The sequence below is a fragment of the Ranitomeya imitator genome, chromosome 2, assembly GCF_032444005.1.
Source record: "Ranitomeya imitator isolate aRanImi1 chromosome 2, aRanImi1.pri, whole genome shotgun sequence".
In the NCBI taxonomy this organism is placed as follows: domain Eukaryota; kingdom Metazoa; phylum Chordata; class Amphibia; order Anura; family Dendrobatidae; genus Ranitomeya; species Ranitomeya imitator.
The window spans coordinates 761812991-761837842 of NC_091283.1; the positions used below are offsets into that span (position 1 = coordinate 761812991).

A 24852-nucleotide genomic window follows, 5' to 3' on the forward strand; every position below is an offset into this window, starting at 1 on the left:
CACTGTCAATATTTAATCAGAGACGCCCGACGAGTACAATTCTTCTCTCTCTGTAATGCCAGAACGCTGACCACAACCGCCCATCCTGTGATCGGCAAGATGCTTATTCCCAAACAACACAAATAATAGCTCCTAATTTAAACACCGGTAAAGCAAATATACTCCACTGAGTGCAATGATTAGTGTGTGATCTCGGCAGTCTTTACTGCTCACAGGTCTTGCAACATTAACCAGGACATGTAACCCTGCTCCTGACCAGTCACATTTTTGCTTCTCTTTTCACATGTGCAGTTTAAAGAACTATAAAAAGTGGTCCCGTTTGGAATCATTTTTTCAATTAGGTTTCATTGAATGTTTTCCATTGTTTGCCTTTTACACCGAGCTGTGCTGAATTGGTTGCAGAATCAGTAAACGTGCTTTCTCATTGCATTCAGGTACCCTTTTGTGGGCCTCGTTGGGGCTTGCGTCCATATCCCCGGCAAAACAGGATTCAGGCATATGCAGACAGACTGAACGAGCACTCTGATGTGCATCATTTTCGGGAGTATTCGCCTACTGGAGATGGACACTCAGACAGTATACTGCCCCCAGTAGGTGTACACTGTCATGCATCATTTTTTGGAAAGCACACATTCACTCTGTCAGCACCATTACATCATAGCCTATGGCCCCGTTGGCGCATACGTCAAAATCACGTTATGCGGGGGGTTCGGACGCAAGACCCAACAGGGCTAACCAACAGGTGCCTGAACGCCATGTGAAAGCAACCTTAGGGACCATATCAAAATTGAATATGCAGAGAAATAAAAAAACAAAAACAAAACCTTTAAAGGGAACCTGTCACCCCGTTTTTTCAGATTGAGCTATAAATACTGTTAAATAGGGCCTGCGCTGTGCGTTACTATAGTGTATGTAGTGTACCCCGATTCCCCACCTATGCTGAGAAATACATTACCAAAGTCGCCGTTTTCGCCTGTCAATCAGGCTGGTCAGGTCGGGTGGGCGTGTTCACAGCGCTCTTTTCTTCCCCAGCTTTCCGTTGGTGGCGTAGTGGTGTGCGCACGTCCAAATTCCGAATTCCCTGCGCGCACGTGAAGACACAGCGCGCGATCTGCGCTGTCATCCCTTTCATCGGTGGGGGCGGCCATCTTCCTGGGGCCGCGCGTGCGCAGATAGAGTGCTCTGCTGCACGGGGCTTCAGGAAAATGGCCGCGGGATGCCGCGCGTGCGCAGAAGAGATCGCGGCGGCCATTTTCCCAAAGCCGAGATGCAAACTCGAAGATGGCCGCCCCCACCGATGAAAGGGATGACAGCGCAGATCGCGCGCTGTGTCTTCACGTGCGCGCAGGGAATTCGGAACTTGGACATGCGCACACCACTACGCCACCAACGGAAAGCTGGGGAAGAAAAGAGCGCTGTGAACACGCCCACCCGACCTGACCAGCCTGATTGACAGGCGAAAACGGCGACTTTGGTAATGTATTTCTCAGCATAGGTGGGGAATCGGGGTACACTACATACACTATAGTAACGCACAGCGCAGGCCCTATTTAACAGTATTTATAGCTCAATCTGAAAAAACGGGGTGACAGGTTCCCTTACATTCCGGTGTCTGTTGCGTCCCCCGGCGTCCGCTTCCCTGCACTGTGTAAGCGCCGGCCGTAAAGCAGAGCGGTGACGTCACCGCTGGGCTCTGCTTTACGGCCGGCGCTGACACAGTGCAGGGAAGCTGAACGCCGGGGGACGCGACAGATACCAGAATGTAAGTATGTAGTGTTTGTTTTTTTTTACATTTACACTGGTAACCAGGGTAAATATCGGGTTACTAAGCGCGGCCCTGCGCTTAGTAACCCGATGTTTACCCTGGTTACCAGTGAAGACATCGCTGAATCGGCGTCACACACGCCGATTCAGCGATGTCAGCGGGTGATCCAGCGACGAAATAAAGTTCTGGCCTTCTAGCTCCAACCAACGATGTCACAGCAGGATCCTGATCGCTGCTGCGTGTCAAACACAACGATATCGCTATCCAGGACGCTGCAACGTCACGGATCCCTATCATTATTGTTGTTAAGTTCAGTGTGAAGGTACCTTTATTTGTAAATCAGCTGTAAAGATCTATGGGCCAGACGCTGATCTCCCTCTCATTATCAGTGAGAGACATATAGATCAGAAGAGCAGTCTGTCAGTCATTACATGTCTCACTCTGATAACGCCCCTTTCATTTAAAATAAGCTCTTGAGGCAGATTCTCAGGGAGATGTGTCCACTCCATAGCTCTTAACCCCTTCAAGACCTTGCCCTTTTCCGTTTTTGCGTTCTCATTTTTCGCTCCCCTCCTTCCCAGAGCCATAACTTTTTTTATTTTTCCGTCAATATGGCCATGTGAGGGCTTATTTTTTGCGGGACAAGTAGCACTTTTGAACGACATCATTGGTTTCAGCATGTCGTGCACTAGAAAATGGGAAAAAATTCCAAGTGCGGTGAAATTGCAAAAAAAGTACAATCCCACACTGGTTTTTTGTTTGGCCTTTTTGCTAGGTTCACTAAATGCTAAAACTGACCTGATATTATGATGCTCCAGGTCATTACGAGTTCATAGACATCAAACATGTCTAGGTTACGTTTTATCTAAGTGGTATAAAAAAAAATTCCAAACTTTGCTAAAAAATTAAAAAAATTGCGCAATATTCCAATACCCGTAGCGTCTCCATTTTTTGTGATCTGGGGTTGGGTGAGGGCTTATTTTTTGCATGCCAAGCTGACATTTTAAAGATACCATTTTGGTGCAGATACGTCCTTTTGATCGCCCGTTATTGCATTTTAATTCAATGTCGCGGCGACCAAAAAAACGTAATTCTGGAGTTTCTATTTTTTTTCTCGTTTAGCGATCAGGTTAACGCTTTTTTTATTGATAGATCGGGCGATACCAAATATGTGTAGGTTTGATTTTTTTTATTATTGTCTTATTTTGAATGGGGCGAAAGAGGGGTGATTTAAACATATATATATATATATATATATATATATATATATATATATATATATATATATTTTTTTTTTTTTTACTTTTGCCATGCTTTAATAGCCTCCATGGGAGGCTAGAAGCTGGCATAGCCTGATCGGCTCTGCTACATAGCAGTGATCATCAGATCGCTCCTATGTAGCTGAATTGCAGGTGTGCTATGAGCACCGACCACAGGGTGGCGATCACAGCAAGCCAGCATCAGTAACCATAGAGGTCTCAAAGAGACCTCTGGTTACTATGCCGACGCATCGCTGTCCCCCGATCATGTGACGGGGGTCGGCGATGCGCGCATTTCCGGCCCGATGGCCGGAAGCGCCGGTTAAATGCTGCTGTCATCATTTGACAGCGGTATTTAACTAGTTAATAGCGGCGAGTGAATCGCGATTTCAGCTGACATGTCCCGGCTTTGATGCGGGCTCACCGCCGGAGCCCACATCAAAGCAGGGGATCTGACCTCTGCAGTAATGGTATGGCAGAGGTCGGTAAGGTGTTAACTCATTCACACAAATGAAAAATGTGGATTTCTCTGGAATAAGACACGAGAACGCAGATAGCAAGGTATCATTTTATTCAGCTTTATGACCTACATGTCCATATAGACAGCTTAGGAGGGTTGATCCTTCTGACAGATCCCCTTTAATTAAACCAAATTGCCAAAATGATTCTAAACTCCAAATATAAACAAGGAGGAAAAAAATTATGGCCCCAAACGTGGAGATTAAGATTGTCCCAGATAAACCTCAAAGGCTTGAAAGGACTATACAAGGAAAAAAAAAATATAGAAAATATTCCCTGCCAAGACAAAACCAAGAAATACAAATATTTTAATAATGAGCAGCTAACCTCACACTGCAAAAGAAAGGCTTCGGGTGGTGACAAAAGGACCTGTAAAGGCAAAAAAAACAAAAAAAACACACTGTCTCCAGCAATGTTGCTAGGCCCTCATTTGACAGGTGGGAAAACTCTGCATGAAGCCCTCGTTTTCCAATCAAATTGACTGACTGTTTGTACGTCCCCTTCTCATGAACAGCACCATGGAATTAACCCCTTCCCGACCTGTGACACAGCGTATGCGTCATGAAAGTCGGTGCCAATCCGACCTGTGACGCATATGCTGTGTCACAGAAAGATCGTGTCCCTGCAGATCGGGTGAAAGGGTTAACTCCCATTTCACCCGATCTGCAGGGACAGGGGGAGTGGTAGTTTAGCCCAGGGGGGGTGGTTCTGATTGGCTGTTGAAAGTGAAACTGCCAATCAGAGCGATTTGTAATATTTCACCTAAAAAACTGGTAAAATATTACAATCCAGCCATGGCCGATGCTGCAATATCATCGGCCATGGCTGGAAACACTCCCCCCGTGCCCTGATCTCCCCCTCTTATACTTACCTAGCCTCCCGGGGTCCGTCCGTCTTCTTTGCTGGGCGCCGCCATCTTCCAAAATGGCGGGCGCATGTGCAGTGCGCCCGCCGAATCTGCCGGCCGGCAGATTCGTTCCAAAGTGAGTTTTGATCACTGAGATATAACCTATCTCAGTGATCAAAATAAAAAAAAATAGTAAATGACCCCCCCCCCCTTTGTCACCCCCATAGGTAGGGACAATAAAAAAAAAAATAAAGAAATTTTTTTTTTCCACTAATGTTGGGGTAAGAACTAGGGGTAGGGTTAGGGTTAGGAATGTGCACACGTATTCTGGTCCTCTGCGGATTTTTCCGCAGAGGATTTAATAAACCCGCAGTGCTAAACCGCTGTGGATTTATCGCAGATTAACCGCGGTTTTTCTGCGCATTTCACTGCGGTTTTACAACTGCGATTTTCTATTGGAGCAGTTGTAAAACCGCTGCGGAATCCGCAGAAAGAAGTGACATGCTGCGGAATGTAAACCGCTGCGTTTCCGTGCAGTTTTTCTGCAGCATGTGTACAGCGATTTTTGTTTCCCGTAGGTTTACATTGAACTGTAAACTCATGGGAAACTGCTGCGGATCCGCAGCGTTTTCCGCAGCGTGTGCACATACCTTTAGAATTAGGCTATGTGCACACGGTGCGGATTTGGCTGCGGATCCGCAGCGGATTGGCCGCTGCGGATTCGCAGCAGAGTTCCATCAGGTTTACAGTACCATGTAAACCTATGGAAAACCAAATCCGCTGTGCCCATGGTGCGGAAAATACCACGCGGAAACGCTGCGTTGTATTTTCCGCAGCATGTCAATTTTGTGCGGATTCCACAGCGTTTTACACCTGTTCCTCAATAGGAATCCGCAGGTGAAATCCGCACAAAAAACACTGCCAATCCGCGGTAAATCCGCAGGTAAAACGCAGTGCCTTTTACCCGCGGATTTTTCAAAAATGGTGCTGAAAAATCTCATACGAATCCGCAACGTTGGCACATAGCCTTAGGGTTAGGGTTGGGTTGGAATTAGGGTTGTGGTTAGAGTTAGGGGTGTGTTGGGGTTAGGGTTGTGGTTAGGGGTGTGTTGGGGTTAGGGTTGTGATTAGGGTTATGGCTACAGTTGGGATAAGGGTTAGGGGTGTGTTGGAGTTAGAATTGAGGGGTTTCCACTGTTTAGGCACATCAGGGGTCTCCAAACGCAACATGGCGCCACCATTGATTCCAGCCAATCTTGTATTCAAAAGGTCAAATGGTGCTCCCTCACTTCCGAGCCCCGACATGCGCCCAAACAGTGGTTTACCCCCACATATGGGGTACCAGCATACTCAGGACAAACTGCGCAACAATTACTGGGGTCCAATTTCTCCTGTTACCCTTGAGAAAATAAAACATTGCTTGCTAAAACATTTTTGAGGAAAGAAAAATGATTTTTTATTTTCACGGCTCTGCGTTGTAAACGTCTGTGAAGCACTTGGGGGTTCAAAGTGCTCACCACAAGTTCCTTGGGGGGTCTAGTTTCCAAAATGGGGTCACTTGTGGGGGGTTTCTACTGTTTAGGCACACCAGGGGCTCTGCAAACGCAACAAGACGTCCGCAGACCATTCCATCAAAGTCTGCATTTCAAAAGTCACTACTTCCCTTCTGAGCCCCGACGTGTGCCCAAACAGTAGTTTACCCCCACATATGGGGTATCTGCGTACTCAGGAGAAACTGGACAACAACTTTTGGGGTCCAATTTCTCCTGTAACCCTTGGGAAAATTAAAAATTCTGGGCTAAATAATTATTTTTGAGGAAAGAAAACGTATTTATTATTTTCACGGCTCTGCGGTATAAACTTCTGTAAAGCACTTGGGGGTTGAAAGTGCTCACCACATATCTAGATAAGTTCCTTTGGGGGTCTAGTTTCCAAAATGGGGTCACTTGTGGGGGGGTTTCTACTGTCACTACTTCACGCTGATACCGCATATGTGGGGGTAAACCACTGTTTTGGGCGCACGGCAGGGCTTGGAAGGGAAGGAGCGCCATTTGACTTTTTGAATGAAAAATTGGCTGCACTCTTTAGCGGACACCATGTCACGTTTGGAGAGACCCTGTGTGCCTAAACATTGGCGCTCCCCCACAAGTGACCCCATTTTGGAAACTGGACCCCCCAAGGAACTTATATAGATGCCTAGTGAGCACTTTAAACCCTCAGGTGCTTCACAAATTGATCTGTAAAAATGAAAAAGTACTTTTTTTTCACAAAAAAATTCTTTTCGCCTCAATTTTTTCATTTTCACATGGGCAGTAGGATAAAATGGATCATAAAATTTGTTGGGCAATTTCTCCCGAGTACGCCGATACCTCATATGTGGGGGTAAACCACTGTTTGGGCACTCGGCAGGGCTCGGAAGGGAAGGCGCGCCATTTGACTTTTTGAATGGAAAATTAGCTCCAATTGTTAGCGGACACCATGTCGCGTTTGGAGAGCCCCTGTGTGCCTAAACATTGGAGCTCCCCCACAAGTGACCCCATTTTGGAAACTAGACCCCCCAAGGAACTTATCTAGATGCATATTGAGCACTTTAAACCCCCAGGTGCTTCACAGAAGTTTATAACGCAGAGCCATGAAAATAAAAAATAATTTTTCTTTACTCAAAAATGATTTTTTTAGCCTGGAATTTCCTATTTTGCCAAGGATAATAGGAGAAATTGGACCCGAAATATTGTTGTCCAGTTTGTCCTGAGTACGCTGTTACCCCATATGTGGGGGTAAACCACTGTTTGGGCGCACGGCAGGGCTCGGAAGGGATGGCACGCCATTTGGCTTTTTAAATGGAAAATTAGCTCCAATCATTAGCGGACACCATGTCACGTTTGGAGAGCCCCTGTGTGCCTAAACATTGGAGATCCCTCAGAAATGACCCCATTTTGGAAACTAGACTCCCAAAGGAACTAATCTAGATGTGTGGTGAGGACTTTGAACCCCCAAGTGCTTCACAGAAGTTTATAACGCAGAGCCATGAAAATAAAAAAAAAAAAATATTTTCTCAAAAATGATCTTTTAGCCTGCAATTTTTTATTTTCCCAAGGGTAACAGGAGAAATTTGACCCCAAAAGTTGTTGTCCAGTTTCTCCTGAGTACGCCGATAGCCCATATGTGGGGGTAAATCACTGTTTGGGCACATGCCGGGGCTCGGAAGTGAAGTAGTGACGTTTTGAAATGCAGACTTTGATGGAATGCTCTGTGGGCGTCACGTTGCGTTTGCAGAGCCCCTGATGTGGCTTAACAGTAGAAACCCCCCACAAGTGACCCCATTTTGGAAACTAGACCCCCAAAGGAACTTATCTAGATGTGTGGTGAGCACTTTGAACCCCCAAGTGCTTCATAGAAGTTTATAATGCAGAGCCGTGAAAATAATAAATACGTTTTCTTTCCTCAAGAATAATTATTTAGCCCAGAATTTTTTAATTTTTCCAAGGGTAACAGGAGAAATTTGACCCCAATATTTGTTGTCCAGTTTCTCCGGAGTACGGTGATACCCCATATGTGGGGGTAAACCACTGTTTGGGCACACGTTGGGGCTCGGAAGGGAAGTAGTGACGTTTTGAAATGCAGACTTTGATGGAATGCTCTGCGGGCGTCACGTTGCGTTTGCAGAGCCCCTGATGTGCCTAAACAGTAGAAACCCCCCACAAGTGACCCCATTTTGGAAACTAGACCCCGAAAGGAACTTATCTAGATGTGTGGTGAGCACTTTGAACCCCCAAGTGCTTCATAGAAGTTTATAATGCAGAGCCGTGAAAATAATAAATACGTTTTCCTTCCTCAAAAATAATTATTTAGCCCAGAATTTTTTATTTTCCCAAGCGTAACAGGAGAAATTGGACCCCAATAGTTGTTGTCCAGTTTCTCCTGAGTACGCTGATACCCCATGTGTGGGGGTAAACCACTGTTTGGGCACACGTCGGGGCTCAGAAGGGAAGTAGTGACTTTTGAAATGCAGACTTTGATGGAATGGTCTGCGGGCGTCACATTGCGTTTGCAGAGCCCCTGGTGTGCCTAAACAGTAGAAACCCCCCACAAGTGACCACATTTTAGAAACTAGACCCCCCAAGGAACTTATCTAGATATGTGGTGAGCACTTTGAACCCCCAAGTGCTTCACAGACGTTTACAACGCAGAGCCGTGAAAATAAAAAATCATTTTTCTTTCCTCAAAAATGATGTTTTAGCAAGCATTTTTTTTAGATTCACAAGGGTAACAGGAGAAATTGGACCCCAGTAATTGTTGCGCAGTTTATCCTGAGTACACTGATACCCCATATGTGGGGGTAAACCACTGTTTGGGCACACGTCAGGGCTCGGAAGTGAGGGAGCACCATTTGACTTTTTGAATACGAGATTGGCTGGAATCAATGGTGGCGCCATGTTGCGTTTGGAGACCCCTGATGTGCCTAAACAGTGGTAACCCCTCAATTCTAACTCCAACACTAACCCCAACACACCCCTAACCCTAATCCCAACTGTAGCCATAACCCTAATCACAACCCTAACCACAACCCTAATTCCAACCCTAACCCTAAGGCTATGTGCCCACGTTGCGGATTCGTGTGAGATATTTCCGCACCATTTTTGAAAAATCCGCGGGTAAAAGGCACTGCGTTTTACCTGCGGATTTTCCGCGGATTTCCAGTGTTTTTTGTGCGGATTTCACCTGCGGATTCCTATTGAGGAACAGATGTAAAACGCCGCGGAATCCGCACAAAGAATTGACATGCTGCGGAAAATACAACGCAGCGTTTCCGCGCGGTATTTTCTGCACCATCGGCACAGCGGATTTGGTTTTTCATATGTTTACATGGTACTGTAAACCTGATGGAATACTGCTGCGAATCCGCAGCGGCCAATCCGCAGTCTGGGCACATGGCCTAATTCTAAGGCTATATTCACACTTTGCGGATTTCACTGCGGATCCGCAGCGGATTTGACCGCTGCGGATCTGCAGCAGTTTCCCATGAGTTTACAGTACAATGTAAACCTATGGGAAACAAAAAACGCAGTGCACATGCTGCAGAAAAAACCGCGCGGAAACGCTGCGGATTACATTCCGCAGCATGTCACTTCTTTTCTGCGGATTTTCACCTGCTCCAATAGAAAACTGCAGATGAAAATCCGCAGAAGAAACCACAGTAAAAACCGCGATAAATCCGCAGTAAAAACCGCGATGGGTTTTCACTGCGGATTTGGGAATTCTGCTGCGGAAAAATCCGCAGTGGAATCTGCATAGTGTGAACATAGCCTAAAGGTATGTGCACACGCTGCGGAAAACACTGCGGATCCGCAGCAGTTTCCCATGAGTTTACAGTTCAATGTAGACCTATGGGAAACAAAAATCGCTGTACACATGCTGCGGAAAAACTGCACGGAAACGCAGCGGTTTACATTCTGCAGCATGTCACTTCTTTGTGCGGATTCCGCAGCGGTTTTACAACTGCTCACATAGAAAATCGCAATTGTAAAACCGCAGTGAAATGCGCAGAAAAAAACGCGGTAAATCCGCCATAAATCCGCAGCGGTTTAGCACTGCAAATTTATCAAATCCGCAGCGGAAAAATCCGCAGAGGACCAGAATACGTGTGCACATACCGAAACCCTAACCCTAGCCCTAACCCTACCCCTACCCCTAACCCTATTCTAACATTAGTGGAAAAAAAAAATTCTTTATTTTTTTATTGTCCCTACCTATGGGGGTGACAAAAGGGGGGGGGTCATTTATTATTTTTTTTATTTTGATCACTGAGATAGATTATATCTCAGTGATCAAAACGCACTTTGGAACGAATCTGCCGGCCGGCAGATTCAGCGGGCGCACTGCGCATGCGCCCGCCATTTTGGAAGATGGTGGCGCCCAGGGAGAAGACGGACGGGACCCCGGCAGGATCGGTAAGTATGATGGGGTGGGGGGGGACCACGGGGGGGGGGGGGGAGGGGGGGGGGTTCGGAGCACGGGGGGGGGGGGGGGGGAAATCGGAGCGCGGCAGGCGTGGAACGGAGCACGGGGAGCGTGGAACGGAGCACGGGGGGGTGTAACGGAGCACGGGGGGGTGGATCGGAATGCAGGGGGGGTGGATCGGAATGCAGGGGGGGTGATTGGAGCACGGGGGGAGCGGACAAGAGCACGGGGGGGAGCGGAGCACTGGATGGAGGGGAGCCGGAGCAGTGTACCGGCCAGATCGGGGGGCTGGGGGGGCGATCGGTGGGGTGGGGGCACATTAGTGTTTCCAGCCATGGCAGATGATATTGCAGCATCGGCCATGGCTGGATTGTAATATTTCACCCGTTATAATAGGTGAAATATTACAAATCGCTCTCATTGGCAGTTTCACTTTCAACAGCCAATCAGAGCGATCGTAGCCACGAGGGGGTGAAGCCACCCCCCCTGGGCTAAACTACCACTCCCCCTGTCCCTGCAGATCGGGTGAAATGGGAGTTAACCCTTTCACCGGATCTGCAGGGACGCGATCTTTCCATGACGCCACATAGGCGTCATGGGTCGGATCGGCACCGACTTTCATGACGCCTACGTGGCATCATGGGTCGGGAAGGGGTTAACTATTTTGTGTCACAAAACTCTCTGGTTTAACAGAATAAAAATTCAAAATGTGAAAATTGCGAAATTTTCTAAATTTTCGCCAAATTTCCGTTTTTATCACAAATAAACACAGAATTTATGGACCTAAATTTACCACTAACACGAAGCCCAATATGTCACGAAAAAACAATCTCAGAACCGCTAGGATCCATTGAAGCGTTCCTGAGTTATTACCTCATAAAGGGACACTGGTCAGAATTGCAAAAAACGGCAAGGTCTTTAAGGTCAAAATAGGCTGGGTCATGAAGGGGTTAATGGTGCTATATAAATAAATAATAAAATAATTCAGTGTGATCTGAGGCTCTGGTGATGCTTTGTGATAGATCAGGAAGGAGTTTTGGTCAAAAAAAAAAATCTGTAAAACATGCTGAAAATAGGCATTTTCTATTTAAAGGGAACCTGTCACCCCGAAAATCGCAGGTGAGGTAAGCCCACCGGCATCAGGGGCATATCTACAGCATTCTGTAATGCTGTAGATAAGCCCCCGATGTTACCTGAAAGAGGAGAAAAAGACGTTATATTATACTCACCCAGGGGCGGTCCCGCTGCTGGTCAGGTCAAACGGGCGTCTCCGGTCCGCTGCGGCGCCTCCCATCTTCATTACAAGATGTCCTCTTCTGATCTTCAGCCACGGCTCCGGCGCAGGCGTACTTTGCTCTGCCTTGTTGAGGGCAGAGGATAGTACTGCAGTGTGCAGGCGCCGAAAAGGTCAGAGGCCTGGCGCCTGCGCACTGCAGTACTTTGTCTGCCCTCAACAGGGCAGAGCAAAGTGCGCCTGCGCCGGAGCCGTGGCTGAAGATCAGAAGAGGACGTCTTGTAATGAAGATGGGAGGCGCCGCAGCGGACCAGAGACCCCCATCCCACCGGACCAGCAGCGGGACCGCCCCTGGGTGAGTATAATATAACGTCTTTTTCTCCTTTTCAGGAACATCGAGGGCTTATCTACAGCATTACAGAATGCTGTAGATAAGCCCCTAATGCCGGTGGGCTTACCTCACCCGCGAATTTCGGGGTGACAGGTTCCCTTTAAAAGGTAAGTGTCATCAAAAAAATTACCTACTGCTAATATCAAATTTCTATATTAAACATTTATTTTTAAAGAATGTATTGATGATATCTATATTTTATAAGAAATTCTTAAGTCTTGTATATTTCATCTCATACCAGTCCTGTTCTGTATAGAAGACATCCCAGTAGTCATCCCATTACCACCACAGACAAGGTTACAATGTTAGGTATTCACAATAGGTCACCTCCTGCCTGCACAATGACCGCTGCACAGGTCCAGAGAAAACTCTTCCTCTGCTACATTCAAATGAAATTACCTGGTGCTGCCTGATTTATTGCCTGGCACATGGATCCATAGACTTTGAGGTATCTTTCCATCAGTGAACAAGATGGATCTGAGTGTGAGATCCGCGAGACTCAGAGCATGTCTTATCCTGATTTTCTAAAGTCTAAAAGGTTCCGATAGTCTATGTGGCTTCCGTAAGATATATTTCAGAATTTTGTCCGCACCTCAGGCCAGACAGATGTCCCCAACGTCAAGTCATGTATAAAAAAAATATATATTTTGAAAAAATAAAAAAAAAAGTCTTCCAGCAGAAAATTACAGTTTTATTTAAATGTTGGGCAGCACAACTCTGTATTTGTTCTCAATTGACAAATGAATGAAAAGGAAGCCATATAGCAACACAAAGTCCTGTTTTCCTCTGTACCACTACAGAGTCACAGGTGTTTTTGCTGCCAAACCAAACTATGACTTGTGCTACCATCCACAAGCACATTACTAATTTTTCTATAGTAAGATTCCAATTGAAAGTCTCGCATACACATTGGATAAATGTGGGCCAAACCCATGAATTTTGGCAGTCAGCCTCCCAACTGTCCCATGACAGGTTGTGCCAGGGAACATAAGGATCTGGTGGTTGAAATTCTTTTGATTGGAGGGATATAAGCTATTGTCAGAGCATTTTGAAAGCAGTTCCCACACAGAGAGCACAGGACCGCTCGGCTGAGCCAAGAGTTCCCCCTTTGTATGGGGGAGTCAGGAAAGATGGAGATCAGCGAAAGATCAGTCAACCAACAGCCAAGTAATGGGTATGGCCAGATGTAGGGCTTCATTAAGATAAAATTGGACTAATATAAAATAGCATACAGCAGGGTTCACATTGAGTTAACGGGCTGCTATTAACGCAAGTGCCGATGTGTCATCACGCTAGCGCAGACAGAGCTAGCAGATGCTCTATCTGCGCTAGCAGTGATGGACCCGGAAACGCTGCAACCCACGTCCCAGGGTCCGTCACTCAATCATGGCACATTGCTAGCACACACCCATTGTGGGCGTGCGCTAGGGATGAGTCTGACATAGGACATAATGGCGGCGTTTAACGGACTGCGTTACACCGCGGTGTAACGTAGTCCGTCTAACAGACGCCACAGACGCAGTGTGAATCTGGCCCTCGTTGACAATCTAATGTGTATAGGGGCCCCATGACTTGCCCCCTGACAGAGGATGTTTGGGTTAAGGTACCGTCACACTAGACGATATCGCTAGCGATCCGTGACGTTGCAGCGTCCTGGCTAGCGATATCGTCCAGTGTGACAGGCAGCAGCGATCAGGCCCCTGCTGTGATATCGCTGGTCGGGAAGAAAGTCCAGAACTTTGTTTCGTCGCTGGATCTCCCGCTGACATCGCTGAATCGTTGTGTGACGCCGATTCAGCGATGTCTTCGCTGGTAACCAGGGTAAACATCGGGTTACTAAGCGCAGGGCCGCGCTTAGTAACCCGATGTTTACCCTGGTTACCATCGTTAAAGTAAAAAAAACAACCACTACATACTTACCTACCGCTGTCTGTCCCCGGCGCGGTGCTTCTCTGCTCTGGCTGTGAGCGCCGGGCAGCCGGAAAGCAGAGCGGTGACGTCACCGCTCTGCTTTCCGGCCGCTGTGCTCACAGCCAGAGCTGAGAAGCACAGCGCCGGGGACAGACAGCGGAATGTAAGTATGTAGTGGTTGTTTTTTTTACTTTAACGATGGTAACCAGGGTAAACATCGGGTTACTAAGCGCGGCCCTGCGCTTAGTAACCCGATGTTTACCCTGGTTACCGGCATAGTTGGTCGCTGGAGAGCTGTCTGTGTGACAGCTCTCCAGCGACCAAACAGCGACGCTGCAGCGATCCGGATCGTTGTCGGTATCGCTGCAGCATCGCTAAATGTGACGGTACCTTTAAGGTACCGTCACACTAGACGATATCGCTAGCGATCCGTGACGTTGCAGCGTCCTCGCTAGCGATATCGTCCAGTGTGACAGGCAGCAGCGATCAGGCCCCTGCTGTGCTGTCGCTGGTCGGGGAAGAAAGTCCAGAACTTTATTTGGTCGCTGGACTCCCCGCAGACATCGCTGAATCGGCGTGTGACACCGATCCAGCGATGTCTTCACTGGTAACCAGGGTAAACACCGCTGTCTGTCCCCTGGCGCTGTGCTCTGCACTCCTCCTGTACTGTCTGTGAGCGCCGGGCAGCCGGAAAGCAGAGCGGTGACGTCACCGCTCTGCTTTCCGGCCGCTGTGCTCACACAGACAGTACAGGAGGAGTGCAGAGCACAGCGCTGGAGGACAGACAGCGTTAGGTAAGTATGTAGTGTTTGTTTTTTTTTACTTTTAGGATGGTAACCAGGGTAAACATCGGGTTACTAAGCGCGGCCCTGCGCTTAGTTACCCGATGTTTACCCTGGTTACCGGCATCGTTGGTCGCTGGAGAGCTGTCTGTGTGACAGCTCTCCAGCGACCAAACAGCGACGCTGCAGCGATCCGGATCGTTGTCGGTATCGCTGCAGCGTCGCTAAGTGTGACGGTACCTTAAGGGTACCGTCACACTATACGATTTACCTACGATCACGACCAGCGATATGACCTGGCCGTGATCGTAGGTAAATCGTAGTGTGGTCGCTGGGGAGCTGTCACACAGACAGCTCTCCATCGACCAACGATGCCGAGGTCCCTGGGTAACCAGGGTAAACATCGGGTAACTAAGCGCAGGACCGCGCTTAGTTACCCGATGTTTACCCTGGTTACAAGCGTAAAACTAAAAAAAAACAAACAGCACATACTTACATTCTGGTGTCCGTCAGGTCCCTTGCAGTCTCTGCTTCCCGCACTGTGACTGCCGGCCATAAAGTGAAAGTGAAAGCACAGCCGCTGTGCTCTGCTTTCACTTTACGGCCGGCAGTCACAGTGCGGGAAGCAGAGACTGCAAGGGACCTGACGGACACCAGAATGTAAGTATGTGCTGTTTGTTTTTTTTTAGTTTAACGCTTGTAACCAGGGTAAACATCGGGTAACTAAGCGCGGTCCTGCGCTTAGTTACCCGATGTAGACCCTGGTTACAAGCGAACGCATCGCTGGATCGCATCGCTAGATCGGTGTCACACACACCGATCTAGCGATGACAACGGGAGATCCAGCGATGAAAGAAAGTTCTAAACGATCTGCTACGACGTACGATTCTCAGCAGGATCCCTGATCGCTGCTGCGTGTCAGACACAGCGATATCGTAACGATATCGCTGGAACGTCACGAATCGTACCGTCGTAGCGATCGAAATGTTATAGTGTGACGGTACCCTTAAGGCCCCTTCACATTTAGCGACGCTGCAGCGATACCGACAACGATCCGAATCGCTGCAGCGTCGCTGTTTGGTCGCTGGAGAGCTGTCACACAGACCGCTCTCCAGCGACCGACGATGCCGGTAACCAGGGTAAACATCGGGTAACTAAGCGCAGGGCCGCGCTTAGTAACCCGATGTTTACCCTGGTTACCATGCTAAAAGTAAAAAAAAACAAACAGTACATACTTACCTACAGCCGTCTGTCCTCCAGCGCTGCGCTCTGCTTCTCTGCTCTCCTCCTGTACTGTCTGGGAGCCGGAAAGCAGAGCGGTGACGTCACCGCTCTGCTTTCCGGCTCACAGCCTGTACAGGAGGAGTGCAGAGCGCAGCGCTGGAGGACAGACAGCTGTAGGTAAGTATCTAGTGTTTGTTTTTTTTTACTTTTAGCATGGTAACCAGGGTAAACATCGGGTTACTAAGCGCGGCCCTGCGCTTAGTTACCCGATGTTTACCCTGGTTACCAGTGAAGACATCGCTGGATCGGTGTCACACACGCCGATCCAGCGATGTCAGCAGGGAGTCCAGCGACGAAATAAAGTTCTGGACTTTATTCAGCGACCAACGATCTCCCAGCAGGGGCCTGATCGTTGGTCGCTGTCACACATAACGATTTCATTAACGATATCGTTGCTACGTCACAAATAGCAACGATATCGTTAACAATATCGTTATGTGTGAAGGTACCTTAAGAGAAAGATCCAGCCTATTGAAGATCAGTGGCCGATCCTTTGCTATCTCTGAGATAAACTGCTGCCAGGCTCTCTCATAGAGAACAATAGTTATCAGTAGAACATGCCCAAGTATGGGAGAGTCAAGAGATAACCATCAAGGATACAATCCTTCAGCCCACAGCTAGCTAATGTGTATAAGAGCCTTTAGAAAGCAGCAGATAACTTGCAAACACTCGGACCTTGTATATAAGAGAATTCATTCATTTTAAGATTCATCATTTATTTGTACGCACATTATATCTAACATTTATTATAACGATGTATAGGAACATATATTTTTTTTATTTATGTCTCTGCTTTGAGAACTATTACAGAAATACACAGCAAGAACTTTACCATAAAGCAAAACTAAAGCTGATATTCAAAGAAGAAAACCATCAGTGAATGTGGGTTTTTTCCCCCATGTATAGAGTTATGGTGGATCTTCAGTTGGTGGAAATCTACGATTCACAGTTAGGAAGCTTTCACACTGCATTTTGGCACCCGTTGGTTGGTCCTAATAGGGCTTACATTTGAACCCTCTGCAAAACGGATTTGGATGTATGCGCCAACAGGGCCATAGACTATAATGATGGCGGCAGAGTCAACATGTGCTTGGCTGTGCATCATTTTCAGGCGTGTACACCTACTTGAGGTGGACAAGCAAAAGTACTGTATTTTCTGGTGTATAAGACTACTTTTTAACCCTTGAAAATCTTCTCAAAAGTCGGGTATCGCCTTATAAGCCAGGTGTCGTCTTATAGGGCAGGTGCGGAGTAATCTGCGGTCGCAGCATATTGTGGGGGGAGCGACCCCAATGACAAGGAGAGGGGGCACCTCACCAGGAAGGTGTAAGTGAGGCAGAGAAGGAGATAATAGGATACAAGGGGGAGCCAGATTAATGAAAGAGGAGTGTTTTTCTAGGCACAGCACCGCTCTCTCTCTCTTATTTGCATAACCCTGGCATCCCAGACGCTGACAGTTTGCTTCACTTACACCTTCCTGGTGAGGCGCTCCCTCACCTCGTCATCGGGACCACTCCCCCCACTATATACTTCGACCGCAGATTGCTCCGCACCCACCCAATAAGACGACACCTGCCATATAAGACAACCCCCGACTTTTGAGAAGATTTTATATTTTAATTGGAAAAGTTGTGGGTCGTCTTATACGCCCAGTCGTCTTATACGCCGGAAAATACGGTAATTAGACTGTGTCTGGGTCTCAGTTTCCAGTAGGCGTACACACCTAAAAATGATGCACGACAGTGCGCACGTTCACTCTGTTGGCACCATTATAGTCAATGATGTGGGGTTCAGACATAAGCCCAGATGGGACAAACAGATGGGTGCCAGCAAAAAGCACTAGACACACAAAAGAAAAAAGTGCCATTTTTATGACTGAACCAAAAACTAGTCAAATAAAAAGTAATAAATACTAAAAAGAAATTGTAACAAATTTCACCAAGTGATGGGAAATGTTCCTGAGATCTAAAGAAGGTTTATTGAATCTTGCCAACAAAATAACAATGACCGAGACTTGTGCATGTGGCAGTTCCTTACACTACACCAGGAAGTGTCTGTCCCAGTAGCTCAGGTGAGTACAGCTATGCTGGAATCAGGCCACAGGTTAATGAGTGTGTAATAGCAGAACAGATCATAAAACGCCTTACAAGACTAGTCAGACATGCTAATTTAGCCAATAACTCATTGTCTTGTATGTTGGTTGAATACATTGGGTTTGCACTTACCACCCCCCAAAACTTTGAGTCATTCTGGCCACTGTGTACATAGTCAGAGACCTGTGGATCCAGTAGAGCAGGAAGGTAGAAGTGGCAGTGTCAAGAGTGGAACGTACCTGGCTGCAACCGCAAAGCCAGGCTCTATCCATGCTGCCCCTGTTCGGGCCACATGAATCTGATGACAGGTTCCCTTTAATTACGTGCAAAGGCTTCCAACTTTCCACTAAAGTGATCTACTTCAGTTTATGGGATGAAATCGTTGAGCAAAAATAAAACACAAATTGCTAAACAGACATAGTAGCCAATCTGGAGCATTAAGCCTAATTATAGACACAGAAGTGAAGATAAAGGTGTGACGACTGCCAGCCTCCTCACATTCTTACAGTCATGATGTCAGTAGGGAAGATAAATTAGTAACCTGGTTACATATTCTGAATTTCAGATGGCAAACAGAGTTTAGAAGCAAATATAAGACATTTGTCAAGTAGGACTTTTGCTCTGGTTGGGTACGGTAATGTGCACCCTGCCATCCATAAAACCCAAGGCATGGCAGAGATCAGTCTGCCAACAGGCCACAATGTATTGTCATCTTTTCCATATACCGTACATGAGTGATCGAATGGACGGGCACACTGTGCTCTTTATGAGAGAGCCACTGTCAGACATGTCTGCTGAAAGCTTACCTCCTAGGGGTACAAAGTGATCAGCAGTCCAAAATCAGATGTGCCCGATCAACATCTGTCCAGCCCCTCAGTCGGCCTGTGCCCCCAACACACACAGAGTGTCCATCGATCCTGTCAATACTGGCAGGTATGGCAGAGTTTAAGGTGTATGGGGGGCTTAAAAGTTTATTCCCATCTCCAAGATAATATCCCAATATGTAGTAGGTATAATAACATTATCAAATACCTCCAATTAGAAATGTAGTATAGTTCTTCTGATTCGCCATGTCGCTTACCCCATGTATAGAGCATTGCAGTAGCTTTTCCTCAGTTTGTAAGCATGCGAGCAGGGCCCTCATTCCTCCTGGTATCTGTTTTGAACTGTGATCTCTGTTATGCTGTAATGTCTATTGTCTGTACAAGTCCCCTCTAAAAGTTGTAAATCGCTGCGGAATATGTTGGCGCTATATAAATAAAAATTATTATATTATTATTACTATAGCTTAGGCATCAGGGTTGTGGAGTAGGTAAGCAAATCCTCTGACTCTCCACAGCACCGGTCACTACTGAGCATGTGCATAAAAAGTGCAGCACAGATTCATCTCAACTAAGGGTACCGTCACACAGTGCAATTTTCATCGCTACAACGGTACGATCCGTGACGCTCCAGCATCGTAACAATATCGCTCCAGCGTCGTAGACTGCTGTCACACTTTGCAATGTACGACGCTGGAGCGATAATTTCATGATGTATGTGCGATGTAGAAGCCGTTGGTTACTATGCGCACATCGTATACGATATATGTTACACCATGCGATCATGCCGCCACAGCGGGACACTAGACGACGAAAGAAAGTTTCAAACGATCTGCTACGACGTACGATTCTTAGCGGGGTCCTGATCGCAGGAGCGTGTCAGACACTGCGATATCGTAACTATATCGCTCGAACGTCACGAATCGTGCCGTCGTAGCGATCAAAATTGCACTGTGTGACGGTACCCTAAGAGCAGAGATCCTGAGATCAGGAACAGAACAGACATTTATAGCACATGTCATAACTTTCCCAAATTCCTATGGAAAAATTTACAGCACAATGTGACATGGCTAGCCGTGTCACGTGATACATAAAAACAGAAGCTACAAGGACGCAAAAACTGACACACAGACAACCTGGATGAAACTTGTACGATTATTTTATACGCCCGTGTGCAGTTAGGCTTATGGTGGCCCGACATGTACATTATCCCACCTAATTAGACAAAGAGAGACTCAATACCACAATGGGTGCTAGAGGAGCTGAATGTAAAATGGCCAGAGTGGATCATGTGTGGGCGATATTCTAAGCAATGGTACACCCCAGTGCACAACTTTGTCACTTCTCTCCCAACGCTCAGGTGGGACAGTATGTCTGTAGGTCACTAAGGTTTTGTCTGACTCTCCATTGACAATGTTTGGGTAGGTGGAGAGTGACTGCCTGATCCTTTTGTTTTTGGGGTAAATGAGCGGCTGCCAGGTATCTTGCAGTGATCTTCTCTCTACCCATTGAAAATAAGTGAATGCTCTGCAGAGAAGAGTCCTCATTACTAGGGTATGCACTGAGTATTGCGGGTGCTCAAGTGACATGTCCGAGTCTCCACAGTCACATGTTTCGCGGTGTTAAACATCCACAAAACATGCGGGAAGTGTCTTAACAGCGGCAAAACCTGTGGCCGCACAGACTCGAACATGTCACTTCAGCACCCATGATACTCTGCAAACTCGAGTAACGCGCACTTGCGCTCATCACTACTCGTGACTATGGGGGAATAGAGAGCCGTGTGCCAAACAGCTCATGTGCACGTCAGCTTACTGGTGCTTCACAATAGGTTTGGCCATAGATACCAGTGAGCAAATCCAGTCAGAATGTTTGGGCACTGGGGAGAAGACTCGCCTAATCATGTCACCCACTGTACTCTCCGGGTGGGCACTCCTTCATTCAAAACATTATTTAATCTGGGACTACAGACTATAATAAGAACCAAATCATTTGTATTTCAACTAGCTGAATCCTAAGGACCACGGACAGATAAGGGTGCATTTATAATGGCCGATTATCACAAATGAGCACCCGCAGGAAAGCTAGTGTTACAATAATCCCTCTACACTTATTGGAAACTCAGTAGGACACCACCGTAGATGGCGGACATAAAGTAGCCATAGAAACTTCAAGACTGTCCACTACAAAAAGTTAATGAAGAAAATGGCTGGTGGCTTAGAGCGGTGACCGCAGACTACCGCCCCATTTATTCTCTAGGGACCTAAAGGAAACAGCCAAGAACTGAACCCCACCATCTCCAGCTGGCCTACAAACAAGGAATGGACCCAGAGGTGCCCATGTGCAGCCATCACTCAACTCTGCAGAGCTCTGTTTCCGTATCAGTATGGGTCTAAGCAGCCAACAAAAACATAGCTCTCCCCCAGAGAGGTGACAACTTCTAACAACTGGAAAACCATTGATGGCAGATTTCTAGCTTTCTCCAGAGACACATAAAATAATATATATCCGAGTATAAACCGAGGCACCTACTTTTGCCACGGAAACCTGGGTAAGCGTATTGACTCGAGTATAAGCCGCATATGCATTGTCTCCTCATCCCTGCCCTGTCCTGGCTTCCAGAAGACATACTCGCCCTCCTCACGCCGTCGATGCATCTCTGTTGTCCCGGCACCGGCAGTTCTTCCTCTGCTGAGTGGTCACGTGGTACTGCTCATTAAGGTAATGAATATGTGCTCCACGCCTATGGGAGTGGAGACACGTGCATATTCATTACCTTAATGAGCAGTGCCACGTGACCGCTCAGCACAGGAAGAACTGCCGGTGCCGGGAAAACAGAGATGCATCGACGGCACAAGGAGGGCGAGTATGTCCTCTGGAAGCCAGCGGCTGCAGCTGTCATTGTGCCACAGCTGCCGGCTCCTGCAGCTTCTCCCCCGCCGGGTTTCTGGACAATAACTCGTGTATAAGGTTAGGTTCACATTGCGTTAGTGCAATCCGTTTAGCACATACGCTAACGGAATGCGCTAACGCAATGTACAAAAAGGGATTGCGTTTAGCTATCCAGCTAGCGCAGATGCAAGCAGCGTTCGAGGTCCGTCAGAAAATAACGGGACATCGCTAACGAATGCCAAAAATGGCATACGTTAGCGATGCGTTAGATACATTGCGGGCAATGGGTGCGCTAACGGATCCGTTACATAGCGTTAATTGCGCCATGTAACGGATTCCGTCAGCGGACACCCACTAACGCAATGTGAACCCAGCCTAAGCAGAGGGGGACGTTTTCAGCACAAAAAAAAGGTGCTGAAAATCTCGGTCTATACACGAGTATATAAGGTATATGCAGAACTGTACATCCCCCATAGGGAGGGTTGGTCCATTATTGTGGCATGCATATTACACCTGCAGGGCATGGAGTCTTATAGGATTTGTACTAGGCCTTATTTCCTTGCTCTGGACACAGCCCTGATAGTAATGTGGCATTGGCTGCATCTATGGACAGGATCCTCAAAGGGATAATTTTAAGTATGAAAATTTTAACCTATCCCATGTCTTTCTGATCTCTGGGGGTCTGACTGCTGTGGCACACAGTAATCCCAAGAATTGGGGCCTTGAAGAGCCAGGCTGGATGGAGCAGAGATCTATCACATGCGCTGTGCTCCATTCATTCTAATGAGAGCGCTGCAGGTTGCGGAGCGCATCGCTCGGTTCATCTTAGTCGTTCCTACTCGAATGGCGCAGCGGTGCGTGGGATTGCTGGGGGCCACAGCAGTGAGTACCCCGGAGATTGGAAAGTTATCCTCTTGGGGTATGTGCCTATGATCAGGAATTGTTACGAGCTTGACGCTAGGTATTTATGAAGCAAACATGCAGCATCCAGATGTTACAGCGTAGTGGATGGGATTTCTAGAAATCTCTTGTCCACTATGTGTCTATGCGCACCTGCGGAGACGGACATGCGTCGTGTCTTTCAGGACAGCAGCATGTCAGTTTCTATTGTGGAGGTGCTAGTCTGGAACAGAAATTCCACCCATACAATGTATCGGATGCGGTAAAGCCGCACGGTTCTGTGATCACACGCAGATTCACCTGTGTACAATAGACGGCAGCGAACATGCGCTGCTCCAAACCGCTGCCACGTCCGGATCGTGGGCACGGAACCAATGACAAAAGAATCATTTTGAATCTTGAGGCTTCACCTAGTCAGAGACAGTCTGTGGCAGCACACGGGCCTGGTGACTCCTCACCCACCACCTCAGTGTTGTTAGTGACCAGAGCCCAAGCTGACAACCACCGCACAGGGCTCCCTCACATGTGGGCGAGATCCGGGGGTGCAGCCATGGCACCGCAGCGGCCCCAGATGGCCGATACCAGGTCACACCCGCCGGGCTCTGATGCCGGCGCTCACCAGTCCGGCTCTGTGGTCACGCACAGGCCCGGCTGACAGGAAAAGGCCCCGGCAGCAATAACACGGCGCTGTACACCCGCACAGGCCTCCTCCGCCGCGCCCTCCCCGTGTAGTGACCGGAGCTCTCACCGTGTGTTCGTGCTCATCCGCCCGGGCGCACAGCGCCGACAAGCAGAGCAGGAGCAGCCGCAGCGCGCTCATCCTGGCCTGGCCGCTGGGGACAATGTCTCGGAGGTTCCCTCGGTGAAGCCGCCGTCCTCCTTCCGCCGCTGCAGATCCTGCCCTGTACAGACACCCGCCGCCTCCTCAGCGGCCGCTCAGCCACGTCATCCGGCCACGGCGCTCACAACCGGAAGTGCCTCACCTCCTGCCAGCATCCCGGAAGTGCTCGGTGCGCGCGGGCTGGGGGCGGGGAGGAACCATACCTGCCTGGGCTGCCCGGCTGACGGCGGTGCTGAGAGCTGGCACCTGCCCGGGGCCGCGCACTGTGCACCCTGTCACATCACTCCACGCCGTGTGTGCACCCCCTCACATCACTCCACGCCGTGTGTGCACCCTCTCACATCACTCCACGCCGTGTGTGCACCCTCTCACATCACTCCACGCCGTGTGTGCACCCTCTCACATCACTCCACGCCGTGTGTGCACCCTCTCACATCACTCCACGCCGTGTGTGCACCCCCTCACATCACTCCACGCCGTGTGTGCACCCCCTCACATCACTCCACGCCGTGTGTGCACCCTGTCACGTCACTCCACGCTGTGTGTGCACCCCCTCACATCACTCCACGCCGTGTGTGCACCCTGTCACATCACTCCACGCCGTGTGTGCACCCTCTCACATCACTCCACGCCGTGTGTGCACCCTCTCACATCACTCCACGCCGTGTGTGCACCCCGTCACATCACTCCACGCCATGTGTGCACCCCCTCACGTCACTCCACGCCGTGTGTGCACCCTCTCGCGTCACTCCACGCCGTGTGTGCACCCTGTCACATCACTGCACGCCGTTTGTGCACCCCCTCACATCACTCCACGCCGTGTGTGCACCCTCTCACATCACTCCACGCCGTGTGTGCACCCTCTCACATCACTGCACGCCGTGTGTGCACCTTGTCACATCACTCCACGCCGTGTGTGCACCCTGTCACTCCACGCCGTGTGTGCACCCTGTCACGTCACTCCACGCCGTGTGTGCACCCCCTCACATCACTCCACGCCTAGTGTGCACCCCCTCACATCACTCCACGCCGTGTGTGCACCCCCTCACATCACTCCACGCCGTGTGTGCACCCTCTCACATCACTCCACGCCGTGTGTGCACCCCCTCACATCACTCCACGCCGTGTGTGCACCCCCTCACATCACTCCACGCCGTGTGTGCACCCCCTCACATCACTCCATGCCGTGTGTGCACACTCACATCACTCCATGCCGTGTGTGCACACTCACATCACTCCAAGCCGTGTGTGCACCCCCTCACATCACTCCATGCCGTGTGTGCACACTCACATCACTCCACGCCGTGTGCACACCCTCTCACATCACTCCACGCCGTGTGCACACCCTCTCA

General features: G+C 48.6%; 1 protein-coding gene across 1 annotated transcript in view; it reads right to left on the reverse strand.

Moving 5' to 3' along the window:
• TM9SF3 (transmembrane 9 superfamily member 3) overlaps nt 1-23782 on the reverse strand; it is a 77479-nt gene extending 53697 nt beyond the window's left edge. The window contains exon 1 of the mRNA XM_069753377.1: nt 23408-23782. Within this exon, the coding sequence (XP_069609478.1) occupies nt 23408-23479 (72 nt within the window). The 5' untranslated portion in view covers nt 23480-23782. The remainder of the gene's footprint in view (nt 1-23407) is intronic.
• Between the last annotated feature and the right edge of the window lie 1070 nt (nt 23783-24852).